The 20267-nt window shown below is 38.8% G+C and overlaps 1 protein-coding gene across 1 annotated transcript in view; it reads left to right on the forward strand.

Moving 5' to 3' along the window:
* The window catches only part of WDR64 (WD repeat domain 64), a 144375-nt gene that overhangs the window by 79710 nt on the left and 44398 nt on the right, over positions 1–20267 (forward strand). The window contains exons 12-15 of the mRNA XM_064383474.1: positions 1597–1745; positions 4451–4574; positions 9757–9932; positions 16345–16521. Coding sequence (XP_064239544.1) covers positions 1597–1745; positions 4451–4574; positions 9757–9932; positions 16345–16521 — 626 coding nt within the window. The remainder of the gene's footprint in view (positions 1–1596; positions 1746–4450; positions 4575–9756; positions 9933–16344; positions 16522–20267) is intronic.

A 20267-nucleotide genomic window follows, 5' to 3' on the forward strand; every position in this document is an offset into this window, starting at 1 on the left:
ATCCTAATCACAGCAGCACCGCGTGCTAGAAATGCTTTGTAGAATATGTTATTGCTACTGTCACTGTTATCATTGCTTTTATTAAGACAACTGCCATTATGGTCATATATTTTTTCCTTTGATCTGCACAGCCACCACATGAAGTGGTAACTATTTTTGCTATTTTATAAATGGTGAGACTGAATCTCAAACAGCCCAGCTGACTAAGGGCAGGACACAAGGTGACAACATCGAGCTGAGATTCAATCTCAGAGCTTCTAACTCTTGACTCCACATTCTTTCTCGGCACTGCATCATTTCTGTAGTAGTAGTGTAACTAGCCAAAAAGTAGAAGATTGTTAGTTTTCCATAAACATACCAAGATTTATTGACGTCAATTCTGAATAAAGTCAGTTACTGTCACTATAACGAAAAGGATTAACCAAAATATCCAAGTATGATTTGAGTATCTGGTTACCATATTCTGCTCACATTTCCATGTTAAGGTATCTGAACAGAGAAATAGAACCAGACGAACCATCTCAGTCCTTATTTACACATGAACACATTTTATCTTAAAATTAAACACTTCAGAGAGTGTTTAGCAACTCCTGTTGAAACTTCTCCGAAAGTTGAGAATTCTTTGAAGAAACTTGAGAAACTCAATGCAAAGTCGGCCTTATTAACTTAATCTTTGCATCGATAAAAGAGGGAAGAAGTTTCACTTTTGCTTGAGCCACAGGAATGCTCCAAGATTCTTATTTATTTTTTGTTTTTATTTTTTTGAGACAGAGTCTCACTCCGTTGCCCAGGTTGGAGTACAATGGCGTGATCTCGGCTCACTGCAACCTCCACCTCCTGCGTTCAAGCAATTCTGCCTCCGCCTCCCAGGTAGCTGGGATTACAGGCACCCGCCAGCATGCCCGGCTGAGATTCCTATTTATATTTCTAGACGTTACACTAAAACAGAGCACACAATTAGTTAATTTTGATACTTAAATCATACTTAGAAAAATGCAAGTAAAGAATACCTGCTCCTTATCTACTTCTCCTTTATAGTGGTGATTTGGAAATTAATCTTATTTCATAATGATGTTGCAAACCCTGGCTTGTGATCATTCTCATTCATTACATTTAGTAAGACCATGTTTATAGAGTGCTTTATCAATTTGTTGGTTGAAAGGGGCTCTCTAACAATAAATTACCACCACCAAGTGGAAGCTAACCTTCAGCAGAAAGCTGGTCATCACATTTATTGCTGTGCAACAGATGGAGAGGCATGCTGCAGGCACAATAAAGAAGGAAAGAAGTGGACTATGAAATACAGGAAAATGAGGTTCACTAAAAAGGCTATCAATGAAGTCCAAATGGCCTGCACTTGAAAAGTAATCCAGTCCAAAATGAATGCTTTGCTGCGGCTGAATCATATGTACTTTATCTGTCAAAAATGTTCTAGAATAAATGAAAATATTCTCACCTCGTTAAGTTTCCTAGGCGTTAATTGATATTATTAATCCCACTGTTTGACTGTTTCCAAACCCAACTGCTTGACTGAAAACCTTTGTGATTCAAAACTTCTAATATTGGGTATTTATGAGATTCTTACTTCTGTTCCAGGATCTAGTGTTATGGACATGTATCCTTTGACTAAGATGATACAAGATACAAAACAGATTCCTCACACTCATGAACGAGAAATCAATGTCATGCTTTACAACAAATATTTTCACCAAGTACTCACTATCTGCTCTGAATCCATAATTAGGGTAAGTACATATTGGCTTTTCAAACAGGAAAAAGGCAATGTGGATACAATTTTCTCTTCTTAAAATAAATCATTGCATGTTGAAGCAAATGTAGCAGCGCATATGATAAGACCATACATTAGAGTGATTTTGAAGCTTTCATGAGTATGTGAAAAACAAGCGTTTTAATTAAGCCAGTTCAAACTGCTTGCTCTCAAGCCACATGCTCAATTGAATAAACATGGGTAGTTTTCACAATCAAAACAGGAATTTTAGAGGAAATATATTAAGAAGACAGAACTAGTTTGCATTTTAATTTTTTTAACTGAATACGGGAAGAGGATTTATGTTAAGAAGGAAGGGGAATAAATTTATAGGTGTTTACCGTAACCCTTGTAGATTCAGAATATGTGCCAAGAGCCTTAAGTATGTGGTCTTATTTAATCTTCACAACGGTTGTCTGTGGACAGATAAAGAGTTTCATTTTTAAAGATGAGGAAATGAGGGCTCAGAAAGATCAAGCAACATAGCTGGGATCATAAGCACGAGGGCTGGAATATGAACCCAAGTTTTTCGGTTGTAAGCACCCATGCCCTTTCTGCTGCATTCCTCCAGCCCAGCTGCCAGAGGCATGTGAACCAGAGCAACTCCATCTTGAATGAGGCTGGGTAAAATGAGGCTGAGACCTACTGGGCTGCATTCCCAGATGGTTAGGCATTCTAAGTCACAGAAAGAGATAGGAGGTTGGCACAAGATGCAGGTCAAAAAGACCTTGCTGATAAAACAGGTTGCAGTAAGGAAGCTGGCCAAATCCCACCAAAATCAAGATGGCGACGAGAGTGACCTCTGGGCATCCTCACTGCTACACTCCTGCCAGCGCCATGACAGTTTACAAGTGCCATGGTAATGTCAGGAAGTTACCTTATACAGTCTAAAAAGGGGAGGCATGTATAATTCACCCCTTGTTTAGCATATCATCAAGAAATAACCATAAAAATGGGCAACCAGCAGCCCTAAGGCGTTGTTTATGGAGCAGCCATTCTTTATTCTTTTACTCTCCTAATAAACTTGCTTTCACTTTACTCCATGGACTTGCTCTGAATTCTTTCTTGCATGAGATCCAAGAACCCTCTCTTGGAATCTGGCTCAGGATCCCTTTCCTGTAACATGGCCATCACAGCATTTCCTAGAAGCCAGGGCTCCTGGCCACGCTAACTGTGTCTGTCATTACGGCCGTTGAAGTCATCTGGCAGTGATGACTGGAGGTGTTTGCTTTAGGTGTTTGCCCCTTCATTTCATGCACACTCTCTGAAAGGAGACATAGGGACTAGCAGACAGCACTCCTCTGGGGACCCTTCAAATGACCTCTCAGTCTCTGACTTCTGTGATTGTTTGCTGGAGATTTTCTCTAATCACCTGAGCTCATTGTATTAGCACATTTCTGGTAATGACTAAAGAGAGAGTAAGTAGAGGAGAACGAAAGCTAAAACCTACCCTGCTTTCCTGCAATCAGTATTTCGTGCAGTCACCTCTTACGGGGAAAATGTCATCCCTGTGTGGGAGAAAAGAGTGGCAAGGAATACATCAAGGTGAGTTTCCATGACAGATTGTTTGGAGAAGGGTCACACTGCAGGCCAGGAGAGATGGGTTACCCCTGAGACCCATTCATACAATGACCCATATTCCTCTTTCTCCCTTAAGAACCCTGTCTATAACCAGGGACACCCCGAGGTTAAAAGCACGGACTCTAGGGCCAGGCGGACTTCACTCAAGTCCCAGCTCTACCACTTCCCAGCAAGTGGTCCTGCATTGTCTGGCCCCCAGACTATCTCATCAGCACCATCTCCTCCACGCTCCCCTCTCACCCAGCTGCAGGGGCTTTCTTTCCGTTCCCTGGAGGAAGGATGGACCTTCTCACCCCTGGCACTTTGTATTTGCTGTCCTCTCTGCCACAATTCCTAGGGTGCAAGCATTCTGTGTTGTCAGTTCAGTGCTGTTACTAACTGGCAGTGCAATTTACATCTGAACATGGCAACTCCATGAAGAAAGAGAGACTCAGTCAGAAAATCTGCAGGTCTAAATCCTCTACTGTGTTTCCAGGGAGAGATCACGATGAGTGTTGAGTCTTTACATGTCTCTAGATTTTTTTATTACACCCATCCAATTACACAGATGGCCTCCTCTGAAGTCAGCTTCTCTCTCCTTTCTTTCTGTGTTTCTCTCTCCCATTCTCTCTCTCACTGGGCCCATGTCCCTATTTAGAACATTCCCAGGAAAGATTAGTGAGCTCTTTCCTCAGGGTTCTTCTCTCAGATCCCATGCTATTAACCACAGATCCTGTCCCATGATCCCTGGCTAATTAGGATGAGTGTCACCTGCGAATAAATCCAATTCGTTTTTCCTTTGTCTGCTGCGCTTGTAATTGATCCATTTCTAACCTTGCTTCAGGCTTACAGTACATACTGACCACTTCTTCCACAGCCAGAGTCTGCCTGAAATAGAGTCCCCGGCTGTCTCAGCCCCTACATTTGCAGTCCAGGAGAGCACAGCAACTATTAAATGCACTTTATCTTTTAGAACTTTCTTTGATCAAACCAACATTCAAGGCAGAGAGCTAGGAAATGTGTTAGATGTACAGAGTTCCATTTTTGAATATGGTAAAATTCTAATAAGAATTGAAGGGCTTATTCAAATGGATTATTTGATATTTTTGTTATTTCCCATAGGTATGGGAACTCGAGACGGGGCTCCAAGTATACCAGATTTTAGACTCTCATGGCTTCAATATTGAAGTGACTTCTGCAGCTATCAATGAAAGCGGATTTCTTTTTGCCACAGGAGCATATAATGGTCAGAGTAATTTTAGTGTCCTGAGAATTTCTGTCGAAAACTCTTTAGTACTTTGGGATAGAAGGAGCGCATGAAGCAGGCTGGAATATATCTGTGTGCCAGTGAAATTCCTATGTCTCGGTGAATAGTGGTAGAGTCCCTTATCTAACAGGCATCAATGTCTTGATATGGATGTTAAAAATAATTCCTCATGTTGCATTTACATAGTTGCTTTAACGGTTTGCAAAAGTCTTTCACATATGCCATCTCATAGAATCTGTGTTGCACTGACTCATTCTATCCCTCCACTTTTGGGTACCATCAGCTAAGAGATAGACGTCGGATCCAGTGCTTGCTAACAATAGTTTTACCGACAGTAGACTTCTGGACCAGACAAAACATCCAGCCAACTTTGTCACATTACTTCCAGAGTTCTATATTGGAGTTGTTCATATGCCTTCTTGAGAGGACGCCAGGCCCAGGTTGGGCCAGGTCGTTTGCTATGCCTTACGCTATAGAGCACTGGTAGGACTTCCAGGAACTAGAGAGCTACAGACCGCCCCACCTTTCACCCCACTCACTACATTCTAAACAAAAGAACTGCTTTATCTAGACCATATGACCAATTTCATGCACTATACTGAATGTATTTACCCTAGGCCTATATTTACTCAATAAGTGCTGGTTGCTAAGCCAATTGATGAATTGAGTGAGCACCCTGATGTGTGAAAGTCTGGTTTTTTAAAGTGTGAGCAGATGACAACACAGCGCGAAATGAAATCATGAATGCTTAGTTGATGGGGTAGGAATAAATGCAGCTGCCCTTCACGTGGACCAGTTCTTGAGAAAGCAGTCTCACTTTCCATAAGCACACCCTGCGTAGACATGAAAAGAGTTGTTGAAATGCTGAGCAATGTACACAGTTATTATCAGGCAGAAGCATTAAGCAATTCAGTAAATGACTGACAATAGTATTGCTTTTGCAAGCCATATTTTATGCTGTTAGTTCTAGAATCTAGAATTCTTTCAAATATTGAGTTTGAGGTATGCATGTTAAATTTATTTTATTGTATTTATTTATTTGGAGACAGGGACTCACTGTGTTGCCCAGGCTGGTCTTAAACTCCTGGCTTCAAGTGATCCTCCCTCCTTGGCCTCCTGAGTAGCTGGGATGACAGGAGTGAGCCGGGCCCTCTCTGTTAAATTGACAGATCTGGGACATCCTGGGAAGTGAGATTCTCTGACTCCCAGAGAAGTTCAGACCATGAACCACTGGTCTCTCATTACTGAGGAGTACGTCTCCCTGCTGTCTGCTCCACTAAATCCCAAGTCCTAAGGTGGCAGGAAATCTAGGCAATGCGACTGTCGTCTGCATAACCCAGGAATGTATGAGATCACGATGACATCTTTTAACTGTTTGTGTGACTGCTTTCCTATAATACCACAGCGTCCCTGAGGGTAGGAACTGTGGTTATTCATTAAATACTCCCCGTTTCTACCACAGTGCTGGGTAATAGGGAGTATTTAATCAATGTTTAATGATGGTGTTAGTGGCCAACAAACAAATACTGGGAGTGTGAGTGTTGCTGATGGGGAGAACCTGGCGTAGGAGAGGGAAAATAGTGAAGTGAAAACACTCTGGGTGTGGAGTAGGATTAGTGTTGAGGGATAAGAAGGGAGTACGGTTAAAGGCGGAGAGGAAAAGACCTGTGGTTCACTGGAGTCTGAACCTGAGGTGACCACTATAAAAGCCCATGTGAGAAGAGAGTTCTCCACTCTGAGCAATGACCTAGAAATAGTCTTTCCACAATTACGCTGTTTATTATCCCTGTGGCCCCTTCTTCCGGGTCCCCCAAAGCAAACAAATGAACTTAACAATAAGGAAAGTGTCTCTGTCCATTTGAGCTGCTACAACAGGATACTATAGAGTGGGTGGTGTTTTGTTTTTTAAATTTATAGCAGATTTATTCATAATAACCAAAAACTGAAAAAAAAACATTTTTCAACAGGTAACTGGTTAGACAAACTGCAATACATAGTACAGTGGAATACTGTAGTGATTACAAGTAATGCAAAGAAACAAGCTAGTTATATTTGCAGCAATTTGAACGAATCTGAAAGGCACTAGGAAAAGGCAAAAGCCAATCTCAAAAGGTTACATATTCCATTTCAATTCTTTTTTTTTTTTTTTGAGATGGAATCTTGCTTTGTTGCCCAGGCTGGAATGCAGTGGTGCGGGGTCTCTGCTCACCGCAACCTCCACCTCCAGGTTTCAAGCAAGTCTCCCGCCTCAGCCTTTCGAGTAGCTGGAACTACAGGCGTGTGCTACCATGCCTGGCTAATTTTTGTATTTTTGGTAGAGACAGGGTTTCGTATGTTGCCCAGGCTGGTCTCGGAACTCCTGACCTCAAATGATCTGCCCGCCTCAGCCTCCCAAAGTGCTGGGATTACAGGTGTGAGCCACCATGCCCAGCCAATAACATTCTTAAAATAACAAAATAAAATGTCTTCAAAATGACAAACTTTTAGATAAGTAAAACAGCTTAGTGATTACCAGACAGTGATGGCGGGGGTTGTGGTGACTATGAAGGTTAGCACAAGAAAGTTCCTGTGGGTTGATGAAATATTTCTGTATATTGGTTGTGCAAATTTATACACATAGTGAAATAGTGAAGAACTAGACACACACACACACACGACTGCATGTAAAAAACTGGTAAAATCTGAACAAGGTCTGTAGTCTAGTTAATGGGATTTTCTAATGTCAGTTTGCTTGTTTTAGGATTATACTGTAATTATAATCAGAGATGTAAGCAATGTGAGGGAAGTAGGGAAAAGGTACACAGGACTCTATTATTTTTGCAACTTTCTGTTTCTTTTTCATTTTTATTTTTTGAGATGGAGTATCGCTGTGTTGCCCAGCCTGGAGTGTAGTGGCGCGATCTCGACTCACTGTGACCTCCACCTCCTGGGTTCAAGTGATTCTCTTGCCTCAGCCTCCCAAGTAGCTGGGATTACAGACACCTGCCAGCACACCCAGCTAATTTTTGGTTTTTTTTAGTAGAGACAGGGTTTCACCATGTTGGTCAGGCTGGTCTCAAACTCCTGACCTTGTGATCCACCTGCCTCAGCCTCCCAGATTGCTGGAAATACAAGGAGCCTCTTTTTATTTTTCAAAGTTCAAAGCAATGTAGAAGGTTAACAAATTTTGCCAAACACTGATAAAAATCTTTAATTAAATTTTTGCATTAGTCGAGTTCTCAAATTTCATATATCAGATTAATTAAAATGTTTTAAGCACTATCAGGATTGGAGCTGACAGTGTCTCCTTCTTGGTATGCAGTAAGATGGAAGGTGTTGGACCCACACTGACATCTAGAAAAAAAGCAAACTAATCTATGAAATCAGAACTTTTCTTTTCTTTCTTTCTTTCTTTTTTTTTTGAGACGGGGTTTCACTCTTGTTGCCCAGGCTGGAGTGCAGTTGCGGTATCTCAGCTCACCGCAACCTCCACCTCCTGGGTTCAAGTGATTCCCCTGCCTCAGCCTCCTGAGTAGCTGGGATTACAGGCATGTGCCACCACACCCGGCTAATTTTGTATTTTTAGTAGAATTGGGGTTTCTCCATGTTGGTCAGGCTGGTCTCGAACTCCTGACCTCAGGTGATCCGCCCGCTTCAGCCTCCCAAAATGCTGGGATTACAGGCATAAGCCACCACCCTCAGCCCAGAACTTTTCTTGAACCTATGAGAGAATTGATGTCGCAGGGCAAACAGCCTGAAATCTAAGGTGAGACAGGTACTTCCAGGGAAAGACAGGACACACTTACTGGCTTTACCTAGGGCAGTGATGAGAAGGAAATGAGACCGGCATTCAGATGGGTGAGAATGTATTCAAATTTGTAAGAATTGCTGAGATCTGAGTGTAGGACAGCATGAGAGTACAGAGCTTCTGAAAGCCAGAAACACAAAGAGTGTGCGTTCATTACCATGCTCCTCACATAGCTCATCACATGTCACACAGTGCCGGCCTCCCTCGTGGTGCAGATCTGGGGGAGAGGAACAGCCAACACTGTGGAGCAACAGAAATCCCACTGCATCCATCTTACCGACAAAGCAAAAGCCTAAGCCACTGAGGGAAGGGCAGCAGACCCTCTTGCTGATATTGTAGATGAACACCGATTGTAAGGGAGAAAGAACTGAGCAAATTCTTCTCTACCTCTTGACTGGAGGTAGGAAAACCTCCTGGGCTCAGACCATTTGACATTCCTTACCACTCAAGGCAGGAGGACTGGGTGTTTCTCAACAACAGAAATTGATTTCTCTCAGTTCTGGAGGCTGGGACGTTCAAGATCAAGCCGCTGGCAGCTCTGGTGTCTGGCAAGGGCCCACCGTTTGGTTTATAGATGGTCCCTTCTCACCGTGTTCTCATGTGACAAAGGGGAAAGGCAGATCTTTCAGCCCAGTTTATTTATTTTTATTTTTTTCTTTTTTCATCTGAGCCACAGCATATCTGAATTTGGGGCTGGCCTTTTTTTTTTTTTATAAAGGCACTAATCCCATTCATGAGGGCCCTATACTTATGACCTAATCATCTCCAAATACCATCACATTGGGGATTCAGTTTCAAACAGAAAGTATAATTTTAAATGTAAGAAAAAAACTTGACACTTTTCTTTCATTTTCCTCCCTTAACCAACAAAACCACTCCGGGCTTGGCAGTTTCTTACCAGCTGGGATTCCCTCCAACTTTTTATTATCTAATAAGAACTAAAGTCCTAAAATATGTCAGCACATTAGGAAATGTGATAGATTACTGGAATGGTCTTTCGCTGTGAATAATAACTGTGGCGTGGTAGCTAATATTCTCATGTTCAGGACAGGGTGTTTAGCACACTGAAAAGCACTGGGAGAATAAGAACAGAAAAGACCCACCTAAGAAAAAAAGCTTAGTAGGAGAGACCGAGGGTAGATTTCAAGGCATTTCCTGGTCCTGTTTATTTTTTTTCAGCCTGTGACAAATCAAGGCATACAGAAATAAATTTCATGTACTGCAAGCCTGAGAAGACTCACCCATCTGAATAGGAAATAAATATAGGATAAATTGTTGGCAGAAAGCTTTTGATCAGATGAATTTCTCTGAGCTAAAAGCCAAGCTTTCTCTAAGTCATTTTTACCCACATAGTCTTTTTCTCTGTCTGTTCAGGAACAGTCAGAATCTGGGACTTTGGCAGTGGGCAGGAGATGAAAGTGCTGCTGGAGGGGAAAGACTGGAAGGAGGACGATCACTACCTGCGGCGCCTCATGTTCCTCAAAGCCCCGGAAGAACACCAGCACCTGCTCCTGGCCTTGGAGCGCAACGGGACTGTCAAAATGATCCAGGTTAACAATCCCATTTCATATTCATACTGCAGGTGCCCTTTGTGGGAAAATGCAATGAGTCAGTGGATAATCCCCACCCATGTAACTCCTCTCTTGCTAGCCAGCTGAAGATAGTGTTTATCCTCAACCTGCCCGTGATGCTCCTCATTAACCTTGCCCAGGTTCAAGCAAAGAGCGAAAAAGAAGCACTGCCCAGCCGCCACCTCCTGCCCATCAAGCTTCTGCTGAAGGATTAGTCAGGGTCTCCTAAGGCGCGTGACAAGAAGGTTAAATTTATACTGAGCTGCCACCTCTGACATGCTTTATACCCTCCTTTTGGAATAATTCACTAGCAGAACTGCTGTCCAGCAGGCTCTGTCCCTTATAACTCATAATGCATTCACGGATGCTCAAGTCACTTTTTCAGTTTGTCACCAAAATCGCCTTGTTTATTTTGAAGGTTAATGATCCAATCCGCCCAGGTCTGTTTGAGGAGGACTGAGGTAGGCTAATTTATTTTTCCTATGACTCTATTATCACCTTGGAATGCTAATGTCCTCTTCAAATTTAAAATGAAGACTGGATCATTTATTCTGGCTATTGCATGGATTTCACCCCAGCACCTCGAACTCAAGGACTCATTACGTTTATTATTCTCCTTCTGAAAGCTAAGATCAGAAAAATCTTGAATAGCATAGCAATCATGAAGCACCAACTTAAGATAACTGATGACTTAAGAACTGAAAAAAAGGAGTGAAAAACTTCCCTGATGTAATACACTCTTCGCTTGTCTGAGCAATCCAAAATGGCACTGTAGAAAGGAATTTCTTAGTAATACACTCTAAAAATGAAATGTTGGTTTTTGCTTTATTAAGTGCCATTGTTCATCAGGATGCCCTTCCTACCACACAATGTCTGCTGTCACAAATGCTTCTTTTTTAAGGGCTACAAAAGTAGCATGGAACTATTCACTCACCAAAATTGTTTTTAGTTCTACTGCAGCATTTTTCACTCTGATTATTCTGGTTCTGCATTTAAAACCTGCAGGTTGATCTTGATAAGAATTGAAAACCTCTCTTATTTATATTTGTATTCTTGGCCATGCCCAGAGTAGGTGTTCATTAAGGATTGAAAGAATAAAACATAAAAAGTAAAGAACCTCTTGTAAAGTAGATAATAGTAAATTTATAAGGGGTATTTGGAGAATTTTTATTAATGTTGGAGGGGCAGCTTTATAATATAATGTTGAAAGTATACTTATTTACTTATTATTAGTATATTATTATTTATTATATCTGCCTATTTGAAATAAAATAATTCAATTTACTTACTTATTTTCTAGAATACTTAAATTCATTCTTTTTTTCAATAATCATTTACCAAATATTTGCCGTGTTCCAGAAAGATATTCCCTTTCACCATGAAATGCATAATTTAATAAGAGTGGCACTGATCACCTATATTACAAGTGCTGTGAGTGCTTTCACAAAGGGCTTCAGAAGCTTTTATGGTGGCATGGTTCTCAGACTAATCTGGTAGCCAGGCCTTTTTTTTTTTTCAGCTAAAAATAGAATAAGCTTTATAATAAATTTCTTTCCCTAAACTCCAAACCCCATTTCTCTGTGCGCCAGAAGCTGCTGTGGTTAGGAAGGGGGACAGGTAGAAGTTGGAGCTGAGAGTGGAATGGAGGACAGATAAATTGAAACCTCTGTCTTCCTGGACTCCAGCTGCCTTAAAAACAAAAACAAACAAACAAATCCCAAAAACCAAGAAGCCAAAACCTGCTTTAGTAGTCATACTCAGTTATTCAGGAAACATTGCTGATGCGTTATAAGCTGAGAAGGGTCTCCAAAATATTATGCACTTTTAAATGTGTTCAAACAACCTTAACAGCTTAAATATAGTATCTCTCTTACACTTCTATTCTTGGTTTTATTTTCTCAAGTCTCAGAAAAATGCTTGTGCAACTGCCTTCTCTGGGCACAAATCATCACTGTGCTGAATTTTCTGGGAATGATTTTCTAGCCATGTAACGAGAGGGCAGATTGTAAATTGACTGGTCTATTAATACAACTTCATAAACAACAAGAGAAGAAAACAACAATTCTTCTCATAATCTCAGTTTTAAGGGGATAAAATTGCATTCTGCATATGAAACCTTTGGCAAATTTTAGATAAATATGCCCCCAAGCCATTGCTGACAAAACCATAGGTTGGTGAGAGATTACTGTTCTAACATAATAAACAAAGTGCTATGGGGGTTCCAAGAAGATGATTAATTACTTATCTTCCTTTTATCCACAGTACTTTATGGATATATTCATATAGCTGTACTTGTGTGTCCCTTTAAGTAAATGATCTTTCCTTATGAAGCAATTAACATAATAATGCTCTTAGCATTATATGAACTGCTGTTTTCCTAGAAAAACTACAAGATGTCCTACAAGAACTAAGACTAGAAACCAGCTGTCTTCACTCCTAGACCAATATTCTCTCCACTTTTCATAGCTGCTTTTCAACATAGAAAGAGTCATGTTCTGCAAGCAAATAATCAGCCTTAAAATTTTGACTTTTATTCCCATATAACAATTCAAAAATTGACAATTAATGGCATCTCATCAATAATAACCAGTTCAAAAATATAAATATGGCTGAACACGGTGACTCATGCCTGTAATCTCAGCAGTTTGGGAGGCCAAGGTGGGCAGATTGCTTGAGGTCAGGAATTCAAGATCATCCTGGCCAACATGGCAAAACCCTATCCCTACAAAAAATACAAAAATTATCCGGGCGTGGTGGTGCGTGCCTGTAGTCCCAGCTACTTGGGAGGCTGAGGTGGGAGGCTCATCTGAGCCTGGGAGGCAGAAATTGCAGTGAGCCAAGATAGCACCACTGCACTCCAGCCTGGGCAACAGAGCAAGACCCTGTTACACACACACACACACACACACACACACACGAAGACATAACATAGTACAGGTGGAATAAATGATCACATAACAATAACAAACAAAAGTGTAAGGTACCTAAAATAAATGTAGCAAGAACTATGCAAAAGTTTTGTGGAAATAAATCTGAATAAAGGATGTGAAAAAAAATCTGAATAAATGGAGAGATATACCACATCCACAGATGGGATACGGCAAAAGTATCATTACTACATTCAAATTAAAAATAAAAGCTTGTCTTAAAAAAACAAAGTGAAAAGAACAAGTCACAGACCATGAAAAGACCATTGCATCCCAGCTAACTGAAGAAGGGTTAGGAACCAAGATACATAGAGAAATCCCCAAAATCCAGGAAAAAAATAGCCCAATATAAAAATGAACAAAGGACAAGTAAGGAAATCCAGATGGCTCACAGACACATAAAAAAATGTTCAACTCACAACAATCAGGGAAATACGATTAATGTAACTAATAAAAAATTAGGGTTTTTTTTTTCTTTTTTTTTAAATAGTGGTAAATAGTTTTCGTTTTCAGTATCTTTTTTCATATACTTTAAGTTCTGGGATACGTGTGCAGAACATGAAGGTTTTTTTTCTTTTTTTCTTTTTATTTTTTTTGAGATGGAGTCTCAGTCTCTCACCAGGCTGGAGTGCAGTAGTGGGATCTTGGCTCACTGCAACCTCTGCCTCCCAGCTTCAAGCGATTCTCCTGCCTCAGCCTCCCCAGTAGCTGGGACTACAGGAGCGCACCAGCTAATTTTTGTATTTTTAGTAGAGACAGGGTTTTAGCATGTTGGCCAGGATGGTCTCAATCTCTTGACCTCATGATCCATCTGCCTCAGCCTCCCAAAGTGGTGGGATTACAGGCAGTGAGCCACTGCACCTGGTGGGTGCAGGTTCGTTACATAGGTATACACGTGCCATGGTGGTTTGCTACACTCGTCAACCCACCATCTACATTAGGTATTTCTCCAAATGCTATCCCACCCCTAGCACCCCATTCCCCAACAGGCCCTGGTGTGTGATGTTCCCCTCCCTGTGTTCGTGTGTTCTCACCGTTCATCTCCCACTTCTGAGTGAGAACATGTGGTGTTTGGTTTTCTGTTCCTGTGTGTGCTGAGAATGATGGTTTCCAGCTTCATCCATTTCCCTGCAAAGGACATGAACTCATCTCTTTTTTGTGACTGCATAGTATTCCATGGTGTATATGTGCCACATTTTCTTTATCCATTCTGTCATTGATGAGCATTTTGGTTGGTTCCAAGTCTTTGCTATTGTGAATAGTGCTGCAATAAACATACGTGTGCATGTGTCTTTATAGTAGAATGATTAATAATCCTTTGGGTATATACCCAGTAATGGGATTGCTGAGTCAAATGTTATTTCTGGTTGTAGATCCTTGAGGAATCACCACACTATCTTCCACAATGGTTAAACTAATTTACATTCCCACAGACAGTTTAAAAACGTTCCTATTTCTTCACATCCTCTCCAGCATCTGTTGTTTCCTGACTTTTTAAAGATCGTCATTCTAACTGGCATGAGATGGTATCTCATTGTGGTTTTGATTTGTATTCCTCTAATGACCAGTGATGATGAGCTTTTTTTCATATGTTAGCTGCATAAATGTCTTCTTTTGAGAAGTGTCTGTTCATATCCTTTGCCCACTTTTTGATGAGTTTTTTTTTTCTTGTAATTTGTTTAAGTTCCACGTAGATTCATTGTTCACTCCAATGATACTTCCTTTTGCTGTGCAGAAGTTCTTTAGTTTAATTAGATCCTATTTGTTAATTTTCACTTTTGTTGACATTGCTTTTGGTGTTTTAGTCATGAAGCCTATGACCTGAATGGTATTGCCTAGGTTTTCTTCTAGGGTTTTTATGGTTTTAGGTCTTCCTTTAAGTCTTTAATCCATCTTGAGTTAATTTTTGTATGAAGTGTAAAGAAGGGGTCCAGTTTCAGTTTTCTGCATATGGCCAGCCAGTTTTCCCAGCACCATTTATTAAAAAGGGAATTCTTTCCCCATTGCTTGTTTTTGTCAGGTTTGTCAAAGATCAGATGGTTGTAGATGTGTGACTTTACTTCTGAGGCTTCTGCTCTGTTCCATTGGTCTATATTTCTGTTTTGGTACTGGTACCATGCTGTTTTGGTTACTGTAGCACTGTAATATAGTTTGAAGTCAGGTAGCATGATGCCTTCAGCTTTGTTCTTTTTGCTATGGATTGTCTTGACTGTAATGGCTCTTTTTTGATTCCATATGAAATTTAAAGTAGTTTTTTCTAATTCTGTGAAGAAAGTCTATGGTAGCTTGATAGGGATAGCATTGAATCTATAAATTACTTTGGACAGTATGGCCATTTTTGTGATACTGATTTTTCCTATCCATGAACATGGCATGTTTTTCCATTTGTTTGTGTCATCTCTTATTTCCTTGAGCAGTGGTTCATAGTTCTCCTTGAAGAAGTCCTTCACATCCCTTCCAGTTGTATTCCTAGGTATTTTATTGTCTTTGTAGCAATTGTGAATGGGAATTCACTCATGATTTGGCTCTCTGCTTGTCTGTTATTGGTGTATAGGAATGCTTGTGATTTTTGCACATTGATTTTCTATCCCGAGACTTTGCTGAAATTACTTATCAGCTTAAGGAGATTTTGGGCTAAGAAGATGGTGTTTTCTAAACATACAATCATGTCAACTGCAGAGACAATTTGACTTCCTCTCTTCCTATTTGAAAGGCTGTTAAAAATTAGTTTTAAAATGTCCCATTTCACACTCATCAGGCAAAACAATTTTAAAAAATCAAATAATACCAAGTATCAGCAAGAATATGAAGAAAGGGGAACTCTCATCTACTCCTGGTGAGAGTGAACATAGCTAAACACTACCTAGAGAAGTCGATTGGTGATAGCTAGTAAAGTTGAAGATGTATATATCTTATAGTTAGGTCATTTTACCCAGACATATACTCTAGAAATTGTGCTGCCTGTCTGTAAAGGAAAGCAATACAAAATTGGCATCCTGAACATCCATCTATGGGGTAATGGATAAATAAATTGTAGTATGTTTATATAATATGATAAAGCAGTTAAAAATAAATGAACTGGAGTTCCATGAAGTAACTTGTATAAATCTCAAAAACATCCTATTGAATGAAATAAGAAAGTTGAAGAAGAATCCATACAGTTGGACAGCATTTATAAAATGGCTTAAAGTCTGAAAGCACTATCATATATATGTAGAATGTATATGTATGTATATGTAGAAATATTAAAACTTTCATGACTAACATCATATTCATATTACTGGTTACTCTGGGGAGGGAAGAAGAAAGAGGAATTATATTAGCAAGGAATAGATGGGGCTGAAAATTTGATAAAGCTAGATGGTGGATACATCAGTGTAGGTTCTATTTTCTCTCTCTTTAAAACAGTTCAAAATAAAATAATTAATTAAACTTTTCATATACTCACTGGATTTCTATTAAAGGGTAAGGAAGATGATATTTACCTGATGGTGGTCTGGGAGCTGCCTGATGTTGTCCCTTTCCTACAAGATGGAAAACATGCTGTGCATCTGAGAACATCTACTAGAGATAGGAACATGGCTCTTCCTTTCCCAGATGTTGAGTTAATAGTTGAGAGAAAGTTTTCTCAACCTACTAATGTAAGTTTCCTCTCTTGATTTCTTTTTAACTTTTGATTTTTGTTATGGAAAGTTACAAACATATATAAAGTACAGAAAATAATACAAAGAGCTTCTATGCGTATATCACTTAGCTTCAAAAACTTTCTGTGTTTGGCCAAACTTATTCTTTATTCCCACGTCTTCACCATGACCACCACCAGTGGATTTTATTTAAGAGAAAATGCACTATTATTTTGCACTGATATTCTCAATACAAATTTAAGGTTACATGGCTTTCACTAATTTTATTTTATATCTTTCTCTCAGAAAACTTTGATTCCTAATGGTATAAGCATCATTTCTTATTTGCTTTATGCTATTATTTACATAATGTATTTTTCTACATAATATACAGGTTTTTATGTCATTTTATATGCTATCATTGTACATTATATTATATTCTAGTTTCAGAAAACAATAAAATTTACAGGAGCAGGATACCTGACAAAGCTCAAAATCCTGCTTTTTTTGCAGTTCTTTTAGTCCTTAGGGTGTATGGCATGTGGAATGTACTATCAGATTACTGTAAAATTACTTAAAATAATTTCCTGTACCACCAACTCTATACACAGTTAAGTTTGCTTCATTTTTAAAGTGTATTGCATTTTTAAAATTCAGTTTTTTTAATGTTATATAAAACATTAAAATACTTCAAAGATCAAATTTAAAAACAAGTTCTATTCTGAGATACAAAACAAAGTCTATTGTATTCCTGTCCTTTCCACCTTGTTCTCTCCTTAACCTGTAGTAACTTTTTGTTTTTAAGTTTTTGGTTTATGTTTCCATGATGTTTTAAAAAAGGTAATCAAATACTTGGTTCCCTCTCCACCCTCTTAAGCAAATGATAGACTACTATATACATCCTTGTATTCCTTGCTTTATTTAATAATCTAGTCTGGAGACCAATCTAAGCAGAATATAGAGATCTTCATCTTTGTTTTTTAAAATTTGTGGTAAAATACACATAAAGTAATTTAGACTAAAGATAGTCTAAAATTACACATTTAGACTATTTTTAGGTGTATAGTTAGCGACATTATTTTCACATTGTTGTGCAACCTTCATCATCATTCATCTCGCAAAACTGAAACTCTATTTATTTATTTATTGAGACGGAGTCTCGCTCTTGTTGCCTGGGCTGGAGAGCAGTGGCTCGATCCTGGCTCACCGCAACCTCCGCCTCCCAGGTTCCTGCCTCAGACTCCCGAGTAGCTGGGACTACAGGCACTCGCCACCATGCCTAGCTAATTTTTGTATTTTTAGTAGAGACAGGATTTCACTATGTTGGCCAGGATGGTCTCAATCTCTTGACCTCATGATCCGCTTGCCTTGGCCTCCCAAAGTGCTGAGATTGCAGGCTTGAGCCACCGTGCCAGGCCTAAAACTCTATTTATTAAATAATAACTCCCTATTTCCTCTTCCCTCCAGCTCCTGACAACCACTGTTCTACTTTCCATCTCTATGAATTAACTTACACTGGGTATCTTATATAAGCAGAAACATATGGTATTTGTCCTCTGCAACTGGTTTGTTTCACTCAAGCATGGTGTCCTCAAGGTTTATCTATGTGTAGCGTATGTCACAGCGTCCTTCCTTTTAAAGGCTGAACATTATTCCATTGTATGCATAGAACACATGTTACTCACCCATTCATCTGTCAGTGGATAGTTGGGTTGCTTTCACTTTTTTGCTATTAATAACAATGCTGCTATGAACATGGGTGTACACGTATTTCATTTTTCTTTCTGAAAATGCTATAGTACTTCATGTGGATGAACGTACCATTGTTTATTCGACTAGTCCCCTGTAGGCAGGCATTCGGGTTGTTTTTAATCTTTTCCAATTAAAAGTACTGCTGCAACAAATAGCCGTGTGTGTGTGTGTGTGTGTGTGTGTGTGTGTGTGACATGATTATTTCCAAGAAGTAGTTCCTGTTAACCAGAAACCTCATCTACACCCAGCTTCCCAGAACTTAGCATTGCAATGGCAAAAAAGGCCATACACAAAATGAAAACACTAACAAAAAACTGGAAAAAATATGCGGAGCTTATATAACAAAGCGCTAATTTCTAATGTAGCTAATGTGCAAAAAGCTTTTAAAACATTAGAAGAAAAAGAAGAACAACCTAGATAGAAAAATGGACAAAAGATATGAACAAATAGTCCATACAAGTATTAGCAAGATGCTCCACTCACTCATTATAAGACAAATGCAAATTAAAGTATATATATTTATACTTTAATTCAACGTATATAGTTTAATTTGCTCCACTCATTATAAGGTACATGCAAATTAAAGTGTATGTATATACTTAAATTCATTATAAGATAAATACAAATTTAAAAATATATATACTTTATATATATACTTTAATTTGCGTTTATCTTATAATGAGTGAGTGGAACATCTTGCTAATATATATATATACACACACATATATGTGTTAGCTATATATATGTATGTATGTATGAGTGTGTGTGTATATATATATATGTATATGTATTAACTATATATACATATATAGTTGGAAACCAACACAACTGGAAAAACAACTATACACAGTGGGATAGATTTGGAAAAAATTCCCAGAAGAAGGATTGGATTGCTGGGTCAAAAAGTAAATGCTAATGTAGTCTTCCTAGACATTACCAAAGTCCCCTGCACAGAAGTTACACAACTCTGCCTTGCCACTAATACGTGAGACTGCCTAAGTCCCCACAGTCTTGCCAACACTGTATATTATAGTCAAACTTTTGAGCTTTTTCAAATCTAGATAAGAAATCAAAACAAGTGCTTTTATACTTGAACAAGTGATTCCATGAGAGCAAAATGAGTTTTTTAAAAAGATAAAAACCTATGAAAAGAGAAAGCTGGAATTTCATTAACTGTCATTGAAAAATTTAGTTAAAATTATATGATGTAAAAATAGTGAAATAATAATTGGCCAGAAAAAAAATGAATAATCATTCTGTGACCTTTTAATACAGCCACAAACTTACCCTTCTTGTTAAAATATAATTTGGTATACTTTAATTTGCATTTATTTTATAATGAGTGAGTGGAACATCTTGCTAATACACATATGGGCTATTTGTTCATATATTTTGTCAATTTTTCTGTAATTGTTCTTCTTTTCCTTCTAATATTTTAAATGCTTTTTGTATATTAGATACTTTGGAAATATATATATATATTTATATACAAATCATTAGGAAGATATATTGTGGATATTAGTCCTTGGTGATATAAGTTCCAGATATTTTTTCCAGTTTCTTATTAGTGTTTTCATTTTGTGCATGTCCTTCTTTTCCATGGCAATGCTAAGTTCTGGGAAGCTGGGTGTAGCTGAGATTTCTGGTTATCAGGAACTGCTTCTTGGAAATAACCATAAGTCTTCTTCAGTCTTCTTCCATGTAATCCATTCACCTATCTAAAAATAGCACATCTATCTAAAAATAATTCATCTCTCTAAGAATAGGTAGGTTTTTAAAATTCTCTGAGATTTTAAGAAGGGTAAGTTTGACACCATATCAAAACATCACAAAATGGTTGGTCACTTTTTCTAGTGAATTACTAATTTTATCATTTTTACATCATATGATTTTAACTACATTTTTCATTGTCAGTTAATAAAATTTCAGCTTTCCCTTTTTTTTTTTGAGACGGAGTTTCGCTCTTGTTACCCAGGCTGGAGTGCAATGGCGTGATCTCAGCTCACTGCAAC

This window comes from Aotus nancymaae, unplaced genomic scaffold, assembly GCF_030222135.1.
Source record: "Aotus nancymaae isolate 86718 unplaced genomic scaffold, 86718_ANA_hifiasm-v0.15.2.pri h1tg000032l_0, whole genome shotgun sequence".
Classification (NCBI taxonomy): domain Eukaryota; kingdom Metazoa; phylum Chordata; class Mammalia; order Primates; family Aotidae; genus Aotus; species Aotus nancymaae.